This window comes from Anguilla anguilla, chromosome 4 (genome assembly GCF_013347855.1).
Source record: "Anguilla anguilla isolate fAngAng1 chromosome 4, fAngAng1.pri, whole genome shotgun sequence".
NCBI classification, from domain to species: domain Eukaryota; kingdom Metazoa; phylum Chordata; class Actinopteri; order Anguilliformes; family Anguillidae; genus Anguilla; species Anguilla anguilla.
This window is the reverse complement of record NC_049204.1, coordinates 59296431-59317892: the sequence shown is the minus strand read 5'-3', so window position 1 is coordinate 59317892 and position 21462 is coordinate 59296431. Positions and strand designations below refer to the sequence as shown.

The 21462-nt window shown below is 42.8% G+C and overlaps 2 protein-coding genes across 3 annotated transcripts; both read right to left on the bottom strand.

The window, feature by feature from the left end:
- Window positions 1–8622: 8622 nt before the first annotated feature.
- On the bottom strand, window positions 8623–14436 carry faslg (Fas ligand (TNF superfamily, member 6)). The gene is made up of 6 exons (XM_035412832.1): window positions 14143–14436; window positions 13880–13963; window positions 11312–11638; window positions 10241–10286; window positions 9728–9784; window positions 8623–9495 (listed from the first exon to the last, which is right to left on the bottom strand). Exons 2-6 carry the CDS (start codon window positions 13943–13945, stop codon window positions 9086–9088), a joined length of 906 nt encoding a protein of 301 aa, XP_035268723.1. The 5' UTR covers window positions 13946–13963; window positions 14143–14436; the 3' UTR covers window positions 8623–9085.
- A 274-nt stretch (window positions 14437–14710) lies between these two features.
- On the bottom strand, window positions 14711–19955 carry si:dkey-86e18.1 (uncharacterized protein LOC557342 homolog). Of its 2 annotated transcripts, none has more exons than XM_035412239.1 (5): window positions 19799–19955; window positions 17885–17925; window positions 17709–17783; window positions 16855–17044; window positions 14711–16470 (listed from the first exon to the last, which is right to left on the bottom strand). In XM_035412239.1, exons 1-5 carry the CDS (start codon window positions 19863–19865, stop codon window positions 16061–16063), a joined length of 783 nt encoding a protein of 260 aa, XP_035268130.1. In that variant the 5' UTR covers window positions 19866–19955; the 3' UTR covers window positions 14711–16060. The 2 variants fall into 2 exon arrangements, with proteins under 2 accessions (XP_035268130.1, XP_035268131.1); XM_035412240.1 differs by having other exon boundaries at window positions 16855–17069; window positions 19799–19820.
- Between the last annotated feature and the right edge of the window lie 1507 nt (window positions 19956–21462).

The window sequence follows — 21462 nt, the reverse complement described above, 5'->3', positions numbered from 1 at the left end:
GAAAAATCCCTCTTTTAAAACACCTTTTAATGGTAAACACCTAATTAGTGCACAGTCTCACCCTTGGCCCCATTCTATTCCAGGGGGTGGTATTTTACCTGGTTTTCAAGACCAGTCACATTTGCAAAATCACTTTCAATGTACATTTTAACACACTGTTTCCATTGTTCTCTGTGCTACAGATGCAAGGAAAATATCATGATACATGTTTGTTATAGCCTTCAAAGGCTTGTTGGTGCCAAATCTCAGACACAACCTGCAATAAGAGGTACATGTTCTGCACGCTTGTCTATTTGATTAAGTATCTGACGCTAATTACCAATAAAAACTTGAATATGTACCTGCTGCTCCATTCTTTGTCGTAAATAGCGGTCAATAGTGAATGGTAAATGGTGAATGGACTGCATTTATATAGCGCTTTAACAATTGATGCCTCTCATTCACCCATTCACACACACACTCACACACCAATGGTGAAAGGCTGCCATGCAAGGTACCAATCAGCGCGTTGGGAGCAAATAGGGGTTAGGTGTCTTGCTCAGGGACACTTCAACATGCCCAGGGCGGGGGATCAAACCGGCAACCCTCCGACTGCCAGACAACTGCTCTTACCTCCTTATTTATTTATTTTATAGCCAGCAGCCATACCTCCATGCACTCTGCTCCTGCCAAATGGCTGAAGCTAAGCAGGTATGGGCTTGGTTAGTACTTGGATGGGAGACCACCAGGGAATACTGAGTTGCTGCTGGAACTGGTGTTGGTGGGCCAGCAGGGGGCAATCTTCCCTCTGGTACAAATAAACCCCAATGCCCCAGTGCAGTGACAGGGACACTGTGCTGTAGGAGATGCCGTCTTTCGGATGAGACGTTAAACCGAGGTCCTGACTCTCTGTGGTCATTAAAGATCCCATGACACTTATCGCTAAGAGTAGGGGGTTCCCCGGTGTTCTGGCCAAATCCCAGATCTGGCTCTCACAAAAACTTGCCACTAAAAGTCATCCCCAGATTTAATTGGCTAAATAAATGTTCTCTCCCTCTCCACCTTCACTAATGTGTGGTGAGCGTTCTGGCGCAAAATGGCTGCCGTGCATCACCCAGGTGGGTGCTACACATTGGTGGTGAGTGAAGTGAGTTCCCCTTCACTGTAAAGCACTTTGAGCATCTGGAAAAGTGCTATATAAATGTAATTAATAATAATAATAATTTATTTATTTATTTTATTTTTTATTTCACCTTTATTTCACCAGGCAAGTCATTAAGAACAAATGCTTATTTACAATGGTGGCCTGGCAAGCGACAAAAGCCACTTAAGGGAAGGGGAGGTGGGCTAGAAGATAAAAGCATGTTAAAAGCACAGAGATCCTCGGGTATCAGAAATACAGGAATCTGATGGGTTAGAGGTCGCAGAGGCAAGCATACTACAGCTCAGGATTGTTTCAGGTGAGGGAGAAACGGGAACAGCAAGTAAAAACACAAAGGTTCGGCCACTTGGAACATACTTAACGTTGTAGATGCACACGATACAGAGAGGCGCGCAGCCTACATTCGGTTATGGCAGTGGGGTGTACTCAAGAAATGACACCTCAAAACCGTTTTTTAATTTAAGGGAGATGGGCCACAGTATGATAAAAGAAAAAAAACTTTCCACGCCGGCAACCGCAGAACGTTTTTTCCCCCCCTGATAAGACGTGGAATAATAACACAGGGTTTTTTTTTCTGCTGACTTTGCATTTTGTCCTACTGGGTAGAAGAGCAGATCTGAGTAAGAACATAATGGCTGTGGTTTTTTGCACCAGACCTGGGTGAATATTTTATTAAAAATATGTTGCAAATCAGTCTTGAATTCAATCAGTATTTAACTCACAAGTCAAACCAAGTTCTTCATTATTAAAATCAAGAGCTTACCTCAAGAGTCCTTTCGTTCAAGCACTAAAATAATAATTGCATTGAAATAAGTAAGGGCAAACACTGATTGAAACCAAACAAATGCATGAGTACACAACACGATTAAAAGACTCATATTTAAATTATGTTTTAGTTGCTTTTTGGAACAAGGACACACAGTGTCTACTTTAGTGGAGAATCTGCAGCCTGCTACACGAGACTGAATGTGTGAGTTACAAGGTAGGTCCATGAGTTGCTTAACATCAAATAAAAAAATAAAACAAATAATAATAATAGGCCTACAATGCAAAAATCAAACAGTCATAATGGGGGAATTGAAGTGAAACATGTTGCACGAGGAATACCCTTAATCTTGAGAGATATGTACGGTCTAGAAGTTAATTGGGGTTGGCCTACAAAAAAACATTATTACTGTACTACATTAACACTCTATTGGACACACCCTCTCATCCTCCCCAAGCCAAGTCGGATGCTGGAGGCCACCTCATTTTCTTTTTAGATGGCACTCTGTAAACATATACAGCATGACTGTAACACCTGTATATTTATAAAGACATTGTGTTTTTTGTTTTGGTCAACTAGCATCCAATTCCTGCTAGAATACACTCCGAAAACCACAGTAATGTTTCAAGGACAGTTAACCGTTTGGAGGCTCCTTTTGTTTTACTGCCATTTACTGCCCTGAGCGCCAATAAGGGAAAGAGGTATTCTTGGAGTCTGTTGCAGGCACTGAGTTTGAATGTACGGTGTGTTTGTAGCCCATTTTTTAAATAAATTGTGGATTTTTTTCTTAATCCCCACCAATGCCACTAGGGGGCAGGAGGGAAAGGACTACAAAAATATAGGCTATCACATCATGTTATGGGAATTAGCTTCCTAGTTAGCTTGCTACTTAGTCTGACACTATTGTGCAGTTTAAATGCAAGAAATGTCAAAAGCTGCATAATTCTCAGTCTTGCAGTAAGTCAAAGTCAAACATGAGAAGTTAAAAAAAATAGACTAGTTTACCTATCTGAGACTGGAAACATTTGCATGGTTTAATTTTCATCAAACGATTTTTAAATATTTTGTAGCTGTATCAGTAGAGTCTGATTGCCTCTTGAGGGTATGCCACAGAACTGTGGGCTATACTAGAGACAGTCTGGAAGAATAACATCCACTGTGGTCAGGGCATAAGAAGGAGACCTATTTGAAATTTGTGTGTTTGAAATATGTATTTTTCTGTATGCATTTCGTATGTAATTTGGGCTGCATCTGCTTGCCTCATTTTAATTCAGCCTCCAGCATCTTTACTAGGCTACACTCCCATTTGGTTTAGAGAGTCTTCAAAATTATACTGTCTAAGGTATTTTGCAGTACTAACTGACACTGTGGTGCTTTGAGCAATATAAGATGGCTCTGTGATAATGTTTTGGCTATAAAATGTTGTTCATCAGGTTTTTTTTTTCTAATACCATGTAGTTCAGTCCTGTCAGCAGCTCAGGTGAGTGAGATAACCCTGGCGAAATCAAAATTTCCTTTGGTTCATGGTCCGTTGCATCACAGCCCTGTTCAATTTCCACCGGAGAATTCACTAATTGCTGAATTATCTGTCTCTTATTGCTCTTTGCTGAGAGGCCTATGCACATTTCCTGTCATTTCCCACAGACAACACATAAGCAAAATGCGTGAGATCGTGCCTCTTCGGCTGCACCAAGGGTACACCTTTGCGATGCGAAAGACCACAGACACGCAGGGGTAGAATGAGAAACGAGCTTGTGGAGTACGAACCAGACTTCAACACCCCAGTTCTATTGCAGTCTGGTTTACTGCTGCATGGAGCAACACGCTCATCTCCCTCACCACATGTGACATTAGTGATGCCGGTTCTCAGTCGCCCACCTTCAGCCAATAAAGGGCAGCCTGCTCGCTGCAGTCGTCTTGTGGTTTTCTGTATGGCAATGGGAGAGCTGCACGCTCTCAGACGTATTAAAGGTTTTTTTCCTTTTATGAAGAACCACAATAAAGCTTTATGTATTTGTTTGTACGGTTTTCCAGGTTACTTATGGGCACATTTGAAATAAATAAAAATAAATATATAAACTTAAATGGAAATGATGTTTTTTTTTTTTACTGTTGCACTTTCATGTCACAAAGAGTGTAAAACTTCTGTAGATATCTGTTGTGCCAGAACCGTAATAAATGCATCAGGCTTTCATGAGAAAACAGATTGTGTGACCGTATTGTCAACTCAGCAATCATCAAGCTCTTATCTAATTTAGATTTATAGATAAAGGATGCAGTAAAACTCAAGAACAGATGAACTGATAAAAAAATTATTTGTGCCGTGAAATTAAAATGGAAAGTTTATCTGATATTTCATACATTTATTCTACTTTACCGTTAATTTGGGGCAATTCAGTTTTTGGTAATTGCATGCTTTTCGGTATGCCTTTTTGACTGAATCACAAATGTGGTTTCAAATTAGGTTATGATATTTGTCATCATGAGTACTGGAACAATTTCTCAGTCATCTCTCGAGACCAATTGCATTGGTAGCAGCATGGGGTAATGGCATGACCTGATGTTATATTATCCATTGAACAGTGATATTGGTTAACATACACCTGGTCATGAAATTACATAATAAGTACAGAGCACAACAAGTAATCCACAGTCTTCAGAGTGTCCACTGAGTCATAGTAGGAGTAAGCGGTATTAGTTGTAACAAACTGACTTCACTCAGCCCTTCATTTTATTTGGAACATTTGTGTGCACCTGAGGGTGTAGGTAGTGTTGATCTCAATGTTTATGTATTATCATGAGTGAGTCATATCCAAGGTTCGCTGCATCAGAGATAAAGCACCCTCCATGTAAAGTTCATAGAAATAAATCACCTGGTGTTTTGAAATGGTTTCCTCCATTCTGATGGTCCATGAGCACCAGTTTCACTAAGATCAAGCTATTAGCTCTGCTTTGCAACATGTACAGTAGCTTATGGTAGACAAAGCAAACTTGGGAGCCAGGATGCTGTCTAAAAAGGTGCATTTTAGATTTACACCAGAAGATGAAAGTGACTCAGTGTATATCTGTTTGAAGTTCATTTCACCACTGGGGGGCAAGAATTGAGAACAGACATGATTGAGATGTGCACCCCGATTGGAAAGGAATCACAATTGAAGCAGAGTTTGCAGGGAAATTCACTGAAAACTTCACTAGGGTACAGTATTATAGAGTACGATTTGCTCAATCTGGTGGCCTGGGGTTCGTCTATTCAAAAGTAAACTGTCAACTGCGGCCTGTCAACTGCCTGACTGCATTCTCGTCACACTAGGCTGTCTAAACTGAAGCCGACCCCTCACTTTTGTCCTTACTGAAAACCACCTCATTCGTCTCCTCTCAAACTAGGAGGGTGTCATTTCATAATTTCCAGTCTTGCAGTTGCTGCTTACCCAACCGCTGTGTAGCCACGTGTGAAGGAGTTGGGGGCTAGGGCAGCCTTTACTTCCACTGACTGTGTCTCGCCTCTCTTTATCTTTTGGATGATCAAGATAGCGGAGTGCCCTGCTGATGTGGATGCCTAGTGTCATGCACCATTCCATACCATAAGAGGAATCCGCACTGCAGTGTCAACCCACTATTACAGCCCCCAACTATTTTAGTTTTAGGCTGAACATGAATTTTCAAACTGCATCTGTGATACAAAGGGGCTTTTTTTCTGAAATGGAAGGCACTTGATTAGTTTCTCTTTTTTTTTGTGCAAATTGAATTTAACATCGGTCCTGCTAAGATGTTTTGACATCTAATGGATTCAAGTTAGCATACTTTAGATTTTGCACTCTGAGAAAATAAAGCAATAACATAAAGAGGCTGCAGATACAGGTATTGATTTGGGGCTTCAGATTTTGCCTGCTGTAGATATCTTCCCTATGTTATCCCTTTTTCATAAATTCACTTAAAATTAAAAATATTCTCTTAACATTTTGGCCTTTGTACTGCTATTCTGTCTAAATCTTCACAATAAACACTGGTCACTGGTCATCTCTTCAGACTGTTCCTTGACTAACTCTAACACTACTCTTCTGCAGGGTTACTCCCAATCTAGGATCACTCATATCACTTGTATTCTTGTATCTTGATCTTCTAGCACTTTAATGCTACACTTCTATCTTCATCTAACACTTACACTCACCGGCCACTTCATAAGGTGACAGGAGTGGCACCTGGGTGTGGTCTTCTGCTGCTATAGCCCATCTGCTAGCCAAGGTTTGATGTGGTGTGCATTCAGAGATGCTCTTCTGCATACCTCGGTTGTAACAAGTGGTTATTTGAGTTACTGTTGCCTTTCTATCAGCTCGAACCAGTCTGGCCATTCTCCTCTGACCTCTGCCATCAACAAGGCATTTTCGCCCAGAAACTGCCGCTCATTGGATATTTTCTCTTTTTCGGACCATTCTCTGTAAACCCTAGAGATGGTTGTGCGTGAAAATCCCAGTAGATCAGCAGTTTCTGAAATACTCAAACCAGCCTGTATGGCACCAACACCCATGCCACGTTCAAAGTCACTTAAATCACCTTACTTCCCCATTCTGATGCTTGGTTTGAACTTCAGCAGATCGTCTTGACCATGTCTACATGCCTAAATGCATTGAGTTCCTGCCACGTGATTAGCTGGTTAGATATTTGCGTTAATAGGTGCAGTTTGCAGTTGAACAGGTAGATCTAATGAAGTGGCCGGTAAGAGTATATTGCACTTGTATCATCTTGTTGATGTTGTAACTATCAAATCTCTTGTAATCACGCCTCACTTCTAGTTTGACTTGCCATAACTCTCCTGAATTAGCTTATCTTTACTGTGTGAACTAGACTTGATGTTCATGGCTATGGATAAATGACACTTGATGACAATTGTACCTTATTGTACTTGTGTTCTGTATTTGCTCCAATGACCTTCAGTATGCACTCACTGCATGTTGCTTTGAATAAAAGCGTCTGCCAAATAAACGTAATGCAATGGAACTGAAGTTCATGCACTTCTCTTCTGCACTCGCCTGCAAACCAGTGAATTTTTATACCCTACATAACCGCACTGCGCTGTGCAGTACTGAATGGAAGAGAGGCGTATCTTTCATTGAAGGCGACTGGCGCTGTCTGTGGGTGTCTGGCGTGTCATGGGGAGGTGCTAAGTGTGAACCTGAGAAACCCTAGCTGACTTAAGCCCCCTTCCCCCCTGCCAGGCACATGGCCAGGTATGCCGTGCTACTGTTGTCAATGTCTTCGCTGATGATACAGGATCAAGGCAGCGGGACGAATCTGTCACTGTAGGGCCCAGCCTCTGCACATTGTGAGTGAAAATGGAAGTCAAAAAGTTCAAAAAGACTGAAAAATCTACCCTAAGGATGTGATTGTTAAGGTGTTAATATAAATGACCATTTAATTACATTTTGTGAGAATCTCTGATTTTCTGATAGACAAAGTTTCCAGCTGCTAACTAGTTGCCACAGTAATGATATTGCAGTTTCTGTGCTGCTGTAGATGAATATGGAAGGTGGGGGAGGCCTTGACCTGCTAATGATGCAACATCTCAGAAATGTGCGCTTAATGCTATACAAGTAGGCTAGCTGCCCTGTCTGAACTCACTGTGTTTTAGCAAGTCTTTAGCAGGGAAACATTTATATTAAACTTGAATTTGCCTGACAAAACAATGCCTGTCTTCATTTGGTAATATTCATATAATTATTCTATATGCAAAGCACGGACATCCAAATGAGTATTTTTAAGCCACCAGCCCACAGTGCACGCTAGTGGAAAAACATTCCACAGACATCTATAGAGTTATCAACTCCTACACAGCAGAATCTGCAAATTATGGAATTAGGAAATTATGTTGATCAGTTGAAGGCAGTGAATTTCCACCCGCAGAAACACACCTTTTCATGTTGGTTGGGGGCTAAATTTCCACGTGGCCAGTTTGGTTCAGTCTGAACTTTGTCCAGTGAGAGGAGGTGTGTGAGCACCTCCTCTAAATGAAAGCAGGGGTCCCGGTTCACCTTTGACTGTTTTTGAGTAGCAGCCTCGACCACCGCCGCCCCAGTATATATAGCACAGGAAGGAAGCAGCGTTGGAACACAAAGTGCCGACACTGCTTTTATCACCTCCGCTGGCTGCGGGGTTTGCTGCGCTGAGGCAGAGAGGCTGCCGCTACCTCTCTGCGTACGTCAGCAGCACAAGCACCGTATAAACAGCAAACAGGAGAAAAAAAACTGCGCAAAAGCTTTCTGAAAGCGTTTAAAAGACATCGATTTAACTAAACGGCAACAGATGCATAGTGACAGCGGCAGTGGACTGTTAGTGTGGTGTTCTTCAGAGGAGATTTGATTGAGCGAGTCTGAATAAAATAGGGGGGGGGGGGGTCAGGGGAAGGCGGTCTGAATAGACAGGATGTGTACAGACCATGCTGTGGTGCAGCCTTTTGGCCTATTTGCAGTGCAATTGCCTAAGTGTAATCCATTCCCAGCTTGTAGAATGTTTCCACAAGTAACATGAATGGAGTCATCTGGTCTTCCTGAGCTACTGAACCATCCTGTAAGCCCTTTATAAAAATCACTATAACACATTTAAGATACATGACACTCAGATTAATGCCTTCATCACAAAGCAATCAAGACAGACACCTTCACAGTTGTACTGCCTCAAAAAAAGCACAATTTAACTGACAGGATATTTGCATTTGATGTTATTGAATTAGAATTTTGAAATGCTTTTAGTTTTATTTTTTATTTAAAGAAAATGGTGTAAACTAGAACAATGACATCCTTTGTTATGAAAACATACATGGATATTTACTTATTTTTATGTCCAGAAGAACAAACTGTACAATCAAATCTTAAAGCTGGCTTCACCAGGATTAAATAATTCAAATAATAAATATGTGGGCTGTACTTCGTGAATCTCTGCAGCACATTAGTGTTAACGTCCAAATATTTAAGTAACAGAAAAGAGTCCTATAAATGAAACCAAAACTGTACATTCAGTTAAAATTACTCTCAGGACATGTACATTCAATAAATCAATATGGAGAAAATACTGTATCGTTGCTCTAAGCAAATGGTTCATAACTGTTGTTTGTTCAAATCCTTTTCACTGACTGAATTGTTTTGAGTGGAGCTCATGCAATGGGGGTCATGGTGAGTGCCAGTTCTTCACAATTTGGAGAGACCAAAGTAATTAGCATTATGGCTGTGGCTGAGCAGGGCGGGATGGGACACGTTGACAAAAACCCGATCCAGGCGGGTCAGCTGGAACACGGCACCCAAGTAGCTGCTGGAGGACCACAGGCCTTCTTCTCGCGCGGGGCGGCAGTAGCCCTCGCGGTGTCCTTCCAGGAGGACCAGCGGCTTGGCTGCCTCTCTCCTCTTGAACACGGTGTGGGAGAGCGAGTCTTTTGCACGGCAGTGCTTGCCCATGAACTCCACCCGCGAGTACACAAAGTACAGGCCCGTCTCGTTGATCTGGATCCCCCCGTCCCGGTAGTCCACCCCGCTGGTGAAGGCCCGGCCGTGCTTCGGCTCCCAGCTCAGAGTCCTGGAGGGCTTTTCCTTCTCGATCCGACCTGAAGGTCAACACACAGGAGTATTGGCATGACTGGGAATTTAATGCAGGCAAAGCACCCTTGATTCACTCAAAAAAAAAAAAACAACAAAAAAAAAAACCAATGACTCAATAAAGGCCACTTCCTGTACCGTAAGGGTACTTTTTCCGCTAGTCTGAGAATAGTGCACCTTATGGGTTCATGGGTAGCAAAGTCATCCGGCCTGCAGCCCCGGGCTCTTGCTGACTTTTACCTGTGAGATGTGCTGCCAGTCTGGTCTCTTTCTTTTCCACGCTCGTCTCTTGAAGACCTGCAGCACATACAGAGGGTCACCGTTACTCAACACAACACAAATATTCCTCTGAAGACCCACACTAGGCCGGATGGAACTGTGAAATTACATTGGATATCACAACATATATTATAATATATGGGTTAGGTTTTTTTTTTTCATGACACTTGTTACATGTTGCCCCATCCCAGCACTTTTTGGTAATTTGTATTTGTCCTAATACTGTAGCTTATTCTTACGCCTAGTTGGCTTTGCAGAGGTTAGGTCTGAATAGTGTTTACTGTGTGAACTAAACTGTGTTCTTGGCTAGAAACAGCTGTACAAAATAAGTATTGTACCTTACTGAACCTGTGTTTAGCAGTTGTCTATGACCATGAACCAAATAAATGTAATGTAATGTGATGTAATGAGACAACCTCTCTGGGTTGACTAATATCAGGGCATGTACCCCTACACAAGACTGACGAGACTCACCAATTTGCTTCTGCAGCGTGGGGCCCTCACACTGAGCAATCATATCCTGAAATGAGAGATGAAAGCTTTGAAATGCCACAACAGAAGACAGATTACAATGTCTGCGTCTCAACTGCACAAAACTTACGTAATACTGTAACTTGTGCAGGTAAGCTATATCAACCTAAGAGTTGGCAGAAAAATAGTTTAGGTATTTTAATGTTTTGATGTAAGGCAAGTGTCTTGGATGACAGAAACATGCTGCAGTGAATGGTATTTTCAAAAGTGTTATTTCTTTTAACGAATGCCCCTTTTATTGAATGTTCCTTGACTGATGAAAAAATTAACTGCTGGATCTCAGGAGGTGTGGCTCAACTGAAAGAGGTGCACTGGGGTTCTCAAGTAGACTTTTAAACGAGGTCTTGAGATGTACAGAGTGTGCGTGTGGTTGTGGTCTCTCGTTTGAATTATAATTAAAACATGTCTTTGGAACTTCCTGTTGCAAAGCTGACCACAGCTGAGTTGAGGCTCAGCTTGCAGACACTCAAATGTCAGATTTTTCTTTGTTTCCTCCCTTCTTCATCGAACTCAGTGTTAAAGAATATTCTGTTTGGAGATCATTTATGGTTATATTCGTAGTTTTGCTTGAGCATGTTTTTTGTCACAGAACACCTACTTAACTTATTCCTCACACAAACTCTCCCATCTTTTTCCCCAATAACATTTACACCAGTGAGAATACATATGAAAATGAGATACATTCAATTGTACAAGTTCCCCTCAGTTATCAGGACTAATAATTAGTGAGTTACTCTCCCTCAGTATGTCTGTGGTTTGGATGCAGAAACATTTGCATTCTGCACGTACTGCATATGAAGCAATGCACAGCCCATCACACTTGGAACAAGGAGGGGATGCAAGACAGATGGCAGAGAATACTGAAGGGAGTGTACCAGGATGGACAATACCCGAGTACAACAGGTACAGGTTTTCAGGCCGAAAAGCCCAGTATCAGAAAAACTGCATACCCCCCCCCCCCAAACGAAACACACACACACACATCTCTGAGTCCCATTTGCCCCCCAGACTAACCTGTCTCAGTTGCACCAGTTCAGCCTGCAGCCTGTGCATCCGGAAGGCTCCTAGCCCCAGCGCTCCCAGTATGACGAAAAGGATGAGCACCAGCACTGTGACTGCACAGGCTCCTTCACAGCAGCCTCTCTTCTTCCTCTTCACCGCTGCGGGAGGGAAAGACCAGCAGGGTACCAGGCGAGGGTCCATCACGGGTGGCTGGGGCCCACCTCGGTCCACCAGAAAGACCGGAGGGTAGGTGTGACTGGGTCCGTGATTCATCTTGCTTATCTGGAGGAGATCAGTTCTGCGCTCTGATAAAGGAGGTCTAATTCCTTGAGGGCGCTTCTGTCAGAAAAAAGGCGTCATATGTCTAGAACCCACAAAGTCCCACCCCCACACCTCCTCTGCAGCCTCAGACAGGCACCTGCTGCCTGTCTCTGGTAAATGCGAGAGTGCGTTGAGCTCAGGTCATGTGACCCCCTGCCCACTGTGTAAATGACGATGACGGTGATGGAACTGAGAAACTGTGTTGTGTGAGAAAAAGTTTTCATTATTCAGAACCGAAATTCAAACTGGAAAAATTAGTAACCTAACAGCATAACCTGACATTCCATTCCATTTAGTTGACTCAACATTTAATGTAGCAAGTGAGGTTAAGCACTTTGCACCACTTTGCTGTGTTCAACAGCAGTGTCAAACATAATTTTAACTACCAATGTTTTACAGAACAGAACAGAATAACTTAATTTTTCCCAAAGGGAACTCCAATTGATTGCAAATTAGAAATTAAGAATTCTATTAAGGAAATTCTAGTAAGAATTACACAGAACTAAAACTCTTAAGAATAAAATACATTTCAGACAGTGGTAAATCAGAAAGCTAAATATTAAAATGAAGAGGCGGTGTTTCATCGATGAGGTTCACAGAAGTTTGACTCAAAGCTGTTCAGCACTACACTTCTTTTAAAAGATAGGAACCTTAGCATTCTTCCTGAAAGCAATATCTCAATATAACAGACTATTAATGTGCAGGAAGGCCCATTTTATTTTCTCCTTTCTTGACTGTCCACTCCCGCCAATTATCGGTTAAATTCAATGATTTCAAAGCAGTTCCCAAGTACAAGTCTTGACATGGTACACAACCCAGTACCCAGGCTTTTTTTTCTGGAGACCAACCCTAGATTATAGTTAACCATAAAGAGGATGACAAAGTTATGCGAAATGCTTCGGTTTAGATAAGAACTGACCTAGAAAGAGTTCCTGATATGACTTAATTGGTTTCCTGCATGGTATGACTGCAGGACATGAGAGGGAAAGCGCTCTATAGTTTCTGTATACATACATGTGCATATACACTCACCGGCCACTTCATTAGGTACACCTGTTCAACTGCTCGTTAATGCAAATAACTAGTTAGCTAATCACGTGGCAGCAACTCAATGCATTTAGGCATGTAGACATGGTCAAGACGAAGTTTAAACCAAGCATCAGTATGGGGAAGAAAGGTGATTTAAGTGACATTGAACGTGGCATGGTTGTTGGTGCCATACAGGCTGGTTTGAGTATTTCAGAAACTGCTGATCTACAGGGATTTTCACGCACGACCATCTCTAGGGTTTACAGAGAATGGGCCGAAAAAGAGAAAATATACAGTGAGCGGCAGTTCTCTGGGCGAAAATGCCTTGTTGATGGCAGAGGTCAGAGGAGAATGGCCAGACTGGTTCGAGCTGATAGAAAGGCAGCAGTAACTCAAATAACCACTCATTACAACAGAGGTGTGCAGAAGAGCATATCTGAACGCACAACATGCCGAACCTTGAAGCAGATGGGCAACAGCAGCAGAACACCACACCCGGTACTAGCAAGTACTTAATGAAGTGGCCGGTGAGTGTACATATATGTAGATATGTGTATGTAGGGGGGCGATATAGCTCAGGAGGTAAGACCGATTGTCTAGCAGTCGGAGGGTTGCCGGTTCAAACCCCGCCCTGGGCATGTCGAAGTGTCCTTGAGCAAGACACCTAACCCCTAACCCCTAACCTCTAACTGCTCTGGCGAATGAGAGGCATCAATTGTAAAGCGCTTTGGATAAAAGCGCTATATAAATGCAGTCCATTTACCATTTACCATGTATGTATACATACACACACACACCACACAGTGTCATATAAATGGCACGTACTGCTTCAACAGCCCCATGTTCACGAGTGATATTCAACAAGAAGCGCAAATCAAATAAAATAGAAAATAAAAAAAAACTGCAAGCCAGGCTAGACATGGCACTTGCACCAATACAGACAAGTTTCGCTCTTGGGTTGTCGGCTTGTAAAGAATGTGTATTCGTAAACAGTGATTCAGCAGCGCCGAGAGTTTCAATGACACCAGTAAACACGGCAGCGGGAAGCAGGATTCGCCACATGAAAAAGCCGTACTATCAGACGCACGGTTTCAAAGGAGCCTGAGAAAGAGCGCTTCCGCTTCAGTGGGCGCACGAACGCCGCGGTTTAACCCAGCACCCTCCTGCTCAGTTACCACTTAGCCTTGCAAAAATGAACCGCGGCTCACTGCAGCTGGAAGCCAAGCTTACCAGAATGAGGGGAGTCTCAGTCATGCTCGGCTTCCCGGCATTCGAAGAAGCTGCCTCAGACCCCATCCCTCACTGCGGTTTGTTCTGAAATCAGAATTAATAACCCGAGTCGGAATCTTACGTCTGTCTCTTCAGAATAACCATTCCATTTAACCCGCATTTCCGCCAGCCGTGGTTAGTGAACTAGGTGCCACTTAGATGAGCTTTCTACCTCACCTTCTAGAAGAGACCCTTCTCTACCAATACCATTGCAGGAGACGTACCCTTAAGTGAGTTGAGATTTCACATGAGAATTTATGCACTGAGAATATAGAACTGGCAAATTCCCACATTTGTGGCCACAATTACGCAAGTGCCGCCTCTTTGGGGAGAAGACACATTCGTGTAATCGTTCGTAAATCCGCGTGCGTCCACATCATTGAAATCCGATTACAGGCAAAGACCACCGAGGGGATAAGTTTCACTTCGCGCAGAGAGCCTGAGGAAAGAAGCAAGGGAAGTCGTGCTGGTTTCCGTGGGCGATCGCTGCACGTAGCGCCGGGCTGCGTCAGTGCTCACTTCTGAGAAGTGTCGGGCTGCAGCGCTGCCTGAGCGCCTGTGCTCGGCGGGAGGGTGGGGGTGGGGGTGGGGGGTTGGGGGGGGGGGTAGTGCGGCAGGGTGGGGTTTGGGGTCTTCCTGTGGGCAGAGCACTTTTATGTAGAAACCTGATTCTGCAGAAATGAACTGCCTGTGATCACAGATACACCTCACACTGCCTCTGTGAGTCAGTTGGTTTTGCCCTGCTTGTGTGAAGACAAGGGTGACGGCCACGCTAACGACCAGCAGACATGGTTTCTTCTACTTTTTCTTGGTTTTTATTGAACTGTTCTGTTTCGTGGACATTACATAACACTGCATCATATTGAAAACAGATTCATCTAACAGAAAGAACACATAACAAGTTGACCAAAGCAGAAACCTATATGAAACTGCTCGTAAGGCAACTCTCCCGGGCCAGTTAGATGCCAGTGACCCAGCTATGCCACCTGCCCAGGCCTCCTACACAGTACCTGCGCAGCTCCTCTGGTTGATTGGAAAATAACTGAAAACAACTGACAGCACCAAACAGCAACTGAATGCTGGAAGCTAAGCAAGTGTGGGCTTGGTTGGTACTTGGATGGGAGGCCCCCTGGGAAAACAAAGTTGCTGTTGGAAGTGGTGTTGGTGGGCCAGCAGGGGGGCAATGTTCTCTCAGGTGGAATATGCCCTTGGGCAGTGATGGGGACACAGTGCTGTAGGAGATGCGGTCTTTCGGATGTGACATTAAACCGAGGTCCTGACTCACTGTGGTCATTAAAGATCCCATGACACTCACTGCAAAGAGTAGGGGGTTCCCTGGTGTCCTGGCTAAATTCCAAACCTGGATCTTTCAACCAGCCACCTAACCATTCTGATTTCATTGCCTAAAATCTCACTCTCCAACTCAGCCGATGTGCGTTGAGCATTCCGGAGCAAAATTAGATTTAATCTCACACTCCAACTCAGCTGATGCGTGTGCAAAATGGCTGCCGTGCATCACCCAGGTGGGTGCTCCACATTGGTGGTGGTTGAGACAAATTCCCCCTGATCGTTGTAAAGGACTTTGAGCTTCTGGAAAAGTGCTACATAAATTCAATGTGTCATTCATTCATTCAACTGAAAATAAGTCACAAGTGTGCTAGTATGTCCACTCCTGATTGATGGTGGATGCTCAAGGAATGGGACAGGCCTACAATTCTAACCAGGCATTCAAAATTATTGATGTTTAATCATACACTGTATAACATCATACCGAATAACATTATTTTCATACCTGCACACAGTGTTGATGTATTGAATTTCATAAGCTCTGCCATTATGTGTGGTGACCAGGCACATTTCAATTCCCATAATGCAATTGTTGGAAGTGGTATTTTCTGGAAAATACTAAACTTACTCAAACACTAAGCATTCCCATCACTGGGACAACAGTATTCACTGTTATGGCCAAGTATTAATGCTGTTTTTTTTTTTTTTTTTTTTTTTAAATCATCAAAAGTTTTCTCATTAAGGGGGGGGAGTTCTTAAGAAGACCGCATGCACCCTGCACACCCCAGCAGTAGTCCTCTGCCGCGGCACTTCGCCAATGTGTACTGTTCTCTTGCTCAGCTGCCAGCTTGTGCTCTACGTGTCCTCATCGGAGGAAGAGTAACAGCACAGCCCCAGCCCTTGTGTCGCACGCTGAGGAACAGGGCCGGGGTCAGGGGGCCCGGACGTCCCGTCCCGTGCGCCCGCAGTACCCCGCGCTTCGGTCGTCTGCCCCCAGGGGGAGCTGTGGAGGTTGGGCAGGCCCGACAAGAGCGCGCGAGTCACGCCGTCCGAATGGAGGCCCGCCGGCGCCGCCCGGGACCCCGCTAATTTAAGAGCCATCCTGGTCGCGTCGAAGGAAAGAGGCTGATCCTGATCTGGCAGGTCTGGGCCGGAGCGGACCGCCGGGCCTGATGGGAGATGGCCTTGCGGTCGCACGGAGGCCGGCGTACCGTCTCTGCTGCTTGCGGTCAGGTCACGGGGTTCAGAGGTGCAAAGCCTCTTTGCTAGGGAGAACAAATTCGGGTCAAAGATAGGCACCGCAGTAAAATAATAATTTTTAAACCATTTTAGGCTTATGTAACTGAGTGAGCCAATAAGGCAACGAATTATAACCTTAAATGCGGAATTCACTTACAATTCAAATTCAAAACCAAATAATTATTTGATAATAAATAAAACTGAAGACGATGAACATTAATTAAAGCCGATATTTGTAAAATACGCTTATGCGTTTTGAAGCAAAAATGTATAGTGCTGAAGATTCATGTAAAGTCTACAATAATCATAATATTGGTGGGCTAGACGTTGTAGAATAGTGGAAAAAATCTGAAATCCCATCTCTCGCTGTCAAATAAAACGTGCACGCTGCACACCCTTTCCTGTCTGACCTGCACACGGAGGTCCAACGTCCTCCCGTCTCCTTTTCGTGTAGGCCCGGGGTGTCCACGGATGGTGCTTGCACGACGGGTCGAGGGATCGAAGTTTGCGGATGTGGCGTTTGTATTCCTCCCCCAGCTCTTCGATGTGCTGCTGGAACTCCGAAATCTTCCTCTCGGGGTAGTGGGGCAGCTGGGACTGCTGTGAGACACCGGTCCAGCCACAGCTGAATCGCGCCGCACAGTTCCGTGGCTAATTTACAACTACAACTCCCACAATTCTTTTGGCTACCACAGGAAATGGGACAACTAAATATGAAGCCAAATTTATCACTAAAATTTAATTTATAACTTACACAGTGAGCTCTATAATGTTTAGGTCGCAGATATTCATTTATTTATTTTTTTGATTTGGCTCTGCACTGCACAATTTCAGATTTGTAATAAAACAATTCACATGTGGTCAAAGTGTAGATTCTCAGGGTGTTTTGGTTAGCACTGTGTAGAAATGGCATCACTTTTAATACATAGCCCCACATGTGAATTGTTTCATTACAAACCTAAAATTGTGGAGTACAGAGCCAAATCAAGAAAAAAAAAAAAAAAAAGGTGTCTTCGTCCCAAACATTACGGAGCTCACTGCACATGGAAAGCAACATACAACAACATAAGTGTTTGAGAACCAAATGTGTTTCTTATTAAACTCATCAACCACTAGGTGGCACACTACTTTAGGTACACACCACTGTCTGCCTAACCAGCAGTGTTCTAAATGTTCCACAAAACATGTGATCGCAATCATACACACAAGCCTGTACAAGTAATTCCTGACAGATCTACAGTTTACACTTGGACATGTTTCATACCTGGAGGTAGTATTCGATTTCATTCTTGATGGTTGGAATCCATTTTTTCACAGCTGATGCTGTATTAAGGGATGACTACAATTGGGGAAATAAGTGACATATAACTGTGTTATAAAGATTTTTGCACAACAAAACATTTATTTAGATGTTTGAATGCGACGTATTGGTAAACTCACCAATGAGGGTCTAGCTTTGTGTGCATCTTTGATCCGACCCTCTGTTGATTAAACAAATAATCTTTTTGTAAGTAGTTTAATGGTCACATTCTAGCATATTGCCCTGAACTATTTTGAAGTACATATAATTATTTATCATTTAAAGAAATCAATGAATAAATAAACGCATAAGACCTAATAAAGGCTGTTGTAGAGTTATGCAGGGCATAACATGCAATGCCAGACTTCATTTCATAAATGTCAGTCGCAATTGAGGTCAGAAACTGAACTTTTTTTTCATCCCCCTCAAATGAACCATGCCTCTCCATAAATCGCTCATCTATACAGCACCAGCTGCTCGCTCTCTTCTGAAACGCTGCACTGACAGAGCCAGAACAGGCCCGCAGTAACATTCCTCTCATACATTAAGTGCACTTGGCTTGAAAGTCACAGGTGACCAAATACTTTCAACAGAGCTCATGCAGCTCGCTGAGAAGAACCTGCACAAACTTGGGAGGGTTCTGCTTCTTTCCTTTTTTACCTCCATTACTTTCCGCGATCTTCTTCATCCGGCCAATCTGCAGACAGCAGTTACCTCAGCCGAGGCACCCTATGTACACGCCAGCTTCTATGCTTAGACATTCACACAATGCCAGACCATAATGCTTTGTGTGTGTGTTTGTTTCCAGAAAAGTATGGTATTACTTGAAGTACATTTTCAATGAAAAAAGTTAATTTACTTACATATACAAAGTGTACATTCTATTGTCTACTTTTAAAAAAAAAACACAATTCCTAAAATTTTACTATCATCTGAAGAGAATGTGGTCTTCATGTTTGTGTCTGAAAACAAAACTAAGGTCACCTGTTACCACATCTGTCTCCATCAGTGCTGCACTGCCATCTATCTGACTGGTGTGAAACCACAACTGGCCTAAGTATTATACCGCTTTCTGGCAAAAATAAGCCTATTTGATGCAAGTATTTCTTTGCTCTAGCCCCTTATGGAGAAGGGGAAATATACAATTTATCTTCGTATTTAGAAGATGACCATTTAAAGACTGCACTTTATCCATTTATTAAAAAAAATCAGGATAAATATTGCACGACAGATGATGCATGTGGCTTTCTACTTTAGAACCCCACACTGACTACAATTTCAGTGTATGAATCCAGAATTCTCAGTTGTGCATAATAATGATGGGCAGGCCTAGTTTTCCATTATGATTAGAAGGATGAGTCTGGGCCTTACAAAACGTAACACCGCATTGCATCCAATGGGAAAATACGCAACTGGAAATTGTGATGTTTGCCAACGAAAGGAGACCGACTGTGTGGAGCAAGTAGCTTTTTCTGGCTGCAATATGCAATCGAAGAACAATGGTTACACGAAGAAGAGAAGAAGTTAAGATTAAGATGGAAAAACGTTTTCCCCCACGTAACTCTGGAAATATTATGATGGGCACAACGCTTTTTTAATAGATATATTCAATAAACGGAACTGTGCCTGAAAATGCTAGGGCCACCTTCGTACATAATGTCAGTGCATTGAAGTGAGCTGCAAATCAAAACTGACGAGCAGCTCTGGTTACTACACGTATCAATCCATGCTAGGACGAGAGCTTGCGTTTTCAAATAGAACCAATGGCTGGTGCTTTTCTTTTGGCAGTTACCTGTTGCGTACCTAGCAACTATTATACTATTAGTTCGCTAGTTGTGAACGGAAGAATACATGCTTTCCCTGCAAAAGTATACGCAATTATACCAGAGATACTACCTTTACAATAACGCGTATCCGTTTTAACAATGCCTAATAACACCCGACCGTTGTACAAGCCGGCATTTTGCGGCCACAACACCCTGTAAAATTGGTAGCTACTTCCTCTTAGCATTTTCGAGGTACAGCACCGCTTCGAAACTAACCAATGCATTTACCTTCTCTTTCTTTCTGAAGCCACAGTCGGTTCAGTTTACCATGATGTTTCTCCTCGTTTCTGGCCATGTAAACCACAATTCTCTTTCACCTTCAGCTACGTTTGTCAACAACCGGTCACATGTGGAAGGATCTCGTCTCCCCATTTCAGGTAGTGACGCAATCGTCGACACAAGGGGTTGACGGGAGTTTGCGTTCAGAACGTTTCAAAGGCGCAAAGGTTCTAGAATTCTCATTCCGATTTCATAGTATACATTGTTATATTTCTCAGAATTTATTAATAAAAGCCTAATCTACACCGCTGCAGACCAGCACATCAGTAATTATGTGTTTTTTAATTAAGTTAAGTGACCGTGGGGGGCTGAGATTATACCAGATACCTGAGGTTTAAACTCCAGCTAAGCACGCTGCTAGTGACCCTCCCGTTTTCAAGGAAACTTCGCAAGACATTGTAGGAATTCAAACGTACTTTGTGCGATATGCCCACGATAAGGAGCAATACTCCATAATGTAGGTGCCCTAATAAAGACTAGACAAATAATTGTACATATACATTAAAACAACAAATACTGTTAGTGAAGTAGTTACTATCATTGATTATTAAATGCAAGCTGTTAAGCATACTGTTTTTTTTTTTTTGTAGCTATGAAGCATATTACAGTGCAGTGTACACTTGGTTAAACCAGTTTTTCCTCACCTTTTCGCTTTTCAGAATAAAACGGTCTCTGCCGTCGGCATGGGGGAGTGGGAAGAGAAGGGATGGGTTCAGGCTCCCTTGTGTGGTGACAGAATAGACCAACAACAGCTCAGGTTGTAGGATGGACTTCCTATTCACATTAATTAGCATTGATGGATTTAGGGTCCCAACACACATGAACATGGGTTTTGGTTAGTGATCTGTTCTGTTGTGATGTGTTGAGTTAGCTTTGAACTTTGTAGCTCTACCTCTGTTACTAACAAGAAATGTCTAGGCCTGGGAAAACCCATGTGATGCACAGTACATCATAGGAGACTTATTCCAATTGTCCTGTTGGCTGTGACTCACTTTTGCAACAAGTCAAGTCTCTCACTTTAATACTTGTAACTGAAAATTCTCGAGGTCTCGAGTAAGCTCGAGGTCAAGATGTTGATTCAGCGAGAAATGGAAACCAGCAGGCGCTTGTTAGGAAGAAGGGCATGAATTTCCTCAGCATCAGCATGCAATCTAGAGACATCATTTTACTTATAAATAGCCGTAACAACTTGTATTCTACTGATTTAAAAAACTCAAATTGAAGGTATCGGCAATTTAGTCCTAAACTGTAATAAATTTTTCATTTAAATTCAGTAACTGGTGCTCCATAACTGGAAGAACCTTTGATCTACCTCTGAGGCAGATAACTTTAAAAGACAAAGATAATTTATAGCCACCACTGTGGTGTCAAAGTCCTCACACCAATTTATTTTTCAGACATAAAAGACTGAACTGAGAAACAATCTGTGCTAGCATAAAAAAATGTACGTTGGCTAAATAAACTTTTTTGTCCTCACTAAAACAGGTTATTATAGTAGAACAAGTGTCTTGTTTGATTACAGTACTTTAACAGTGAGTAGCTGCTACATACAAACACAGTTGCTCAATACAATTCAACCCATTGAGTCAGGACAATTTTATGCTGAACACTGT

Bases quoted from the DNA above. Each gene is read 5' to 3' on its own strand.
- faslg (XM_035412832.1), bottom strand. From the start codon at position 13,945: ATGGGGTCTGAGGCAGCTTCTTCGAATGCCGGGAAGCCGAGCATGACT. The intron at 11,639-13,879 runs GTAAGCTTGGCT...TTTTTCTGACAG, and splicing joins CTGAGACTCCCCTCATTCTG to AAGCGCCCTCAAGGAATTAG. The intron at 9,496-9,727 runs GTAAAAGTCAGC...GTTGACCTTCAG, and splicing joins ACTGGCAGCACATCTCACAG to GTCGGATCGAGAAGGAAAAG.
- si:dkey-86e18.1 (XM_035412239.1), bottom strand. From the start codon at position 19,865: ATGGCCAGAAACGAGGAGAAACATCATGGTAAACTGAACCGACTGTGG. The intron at 17,926-19,798 runs GTAAATGCATTG...TTTAATCAACAG, and splicing joins GCTTCAGAAAGAAAGAGAAG to AGGGTCGGATCAAAGATGCA. The intron at 17,784-17,884 runs GTGAGTTTACCA...CCCCAATTGTAG, and splicing joins ACAAAGCTAGACCCTCATTG to TCATCCCTTAATACAGCATC.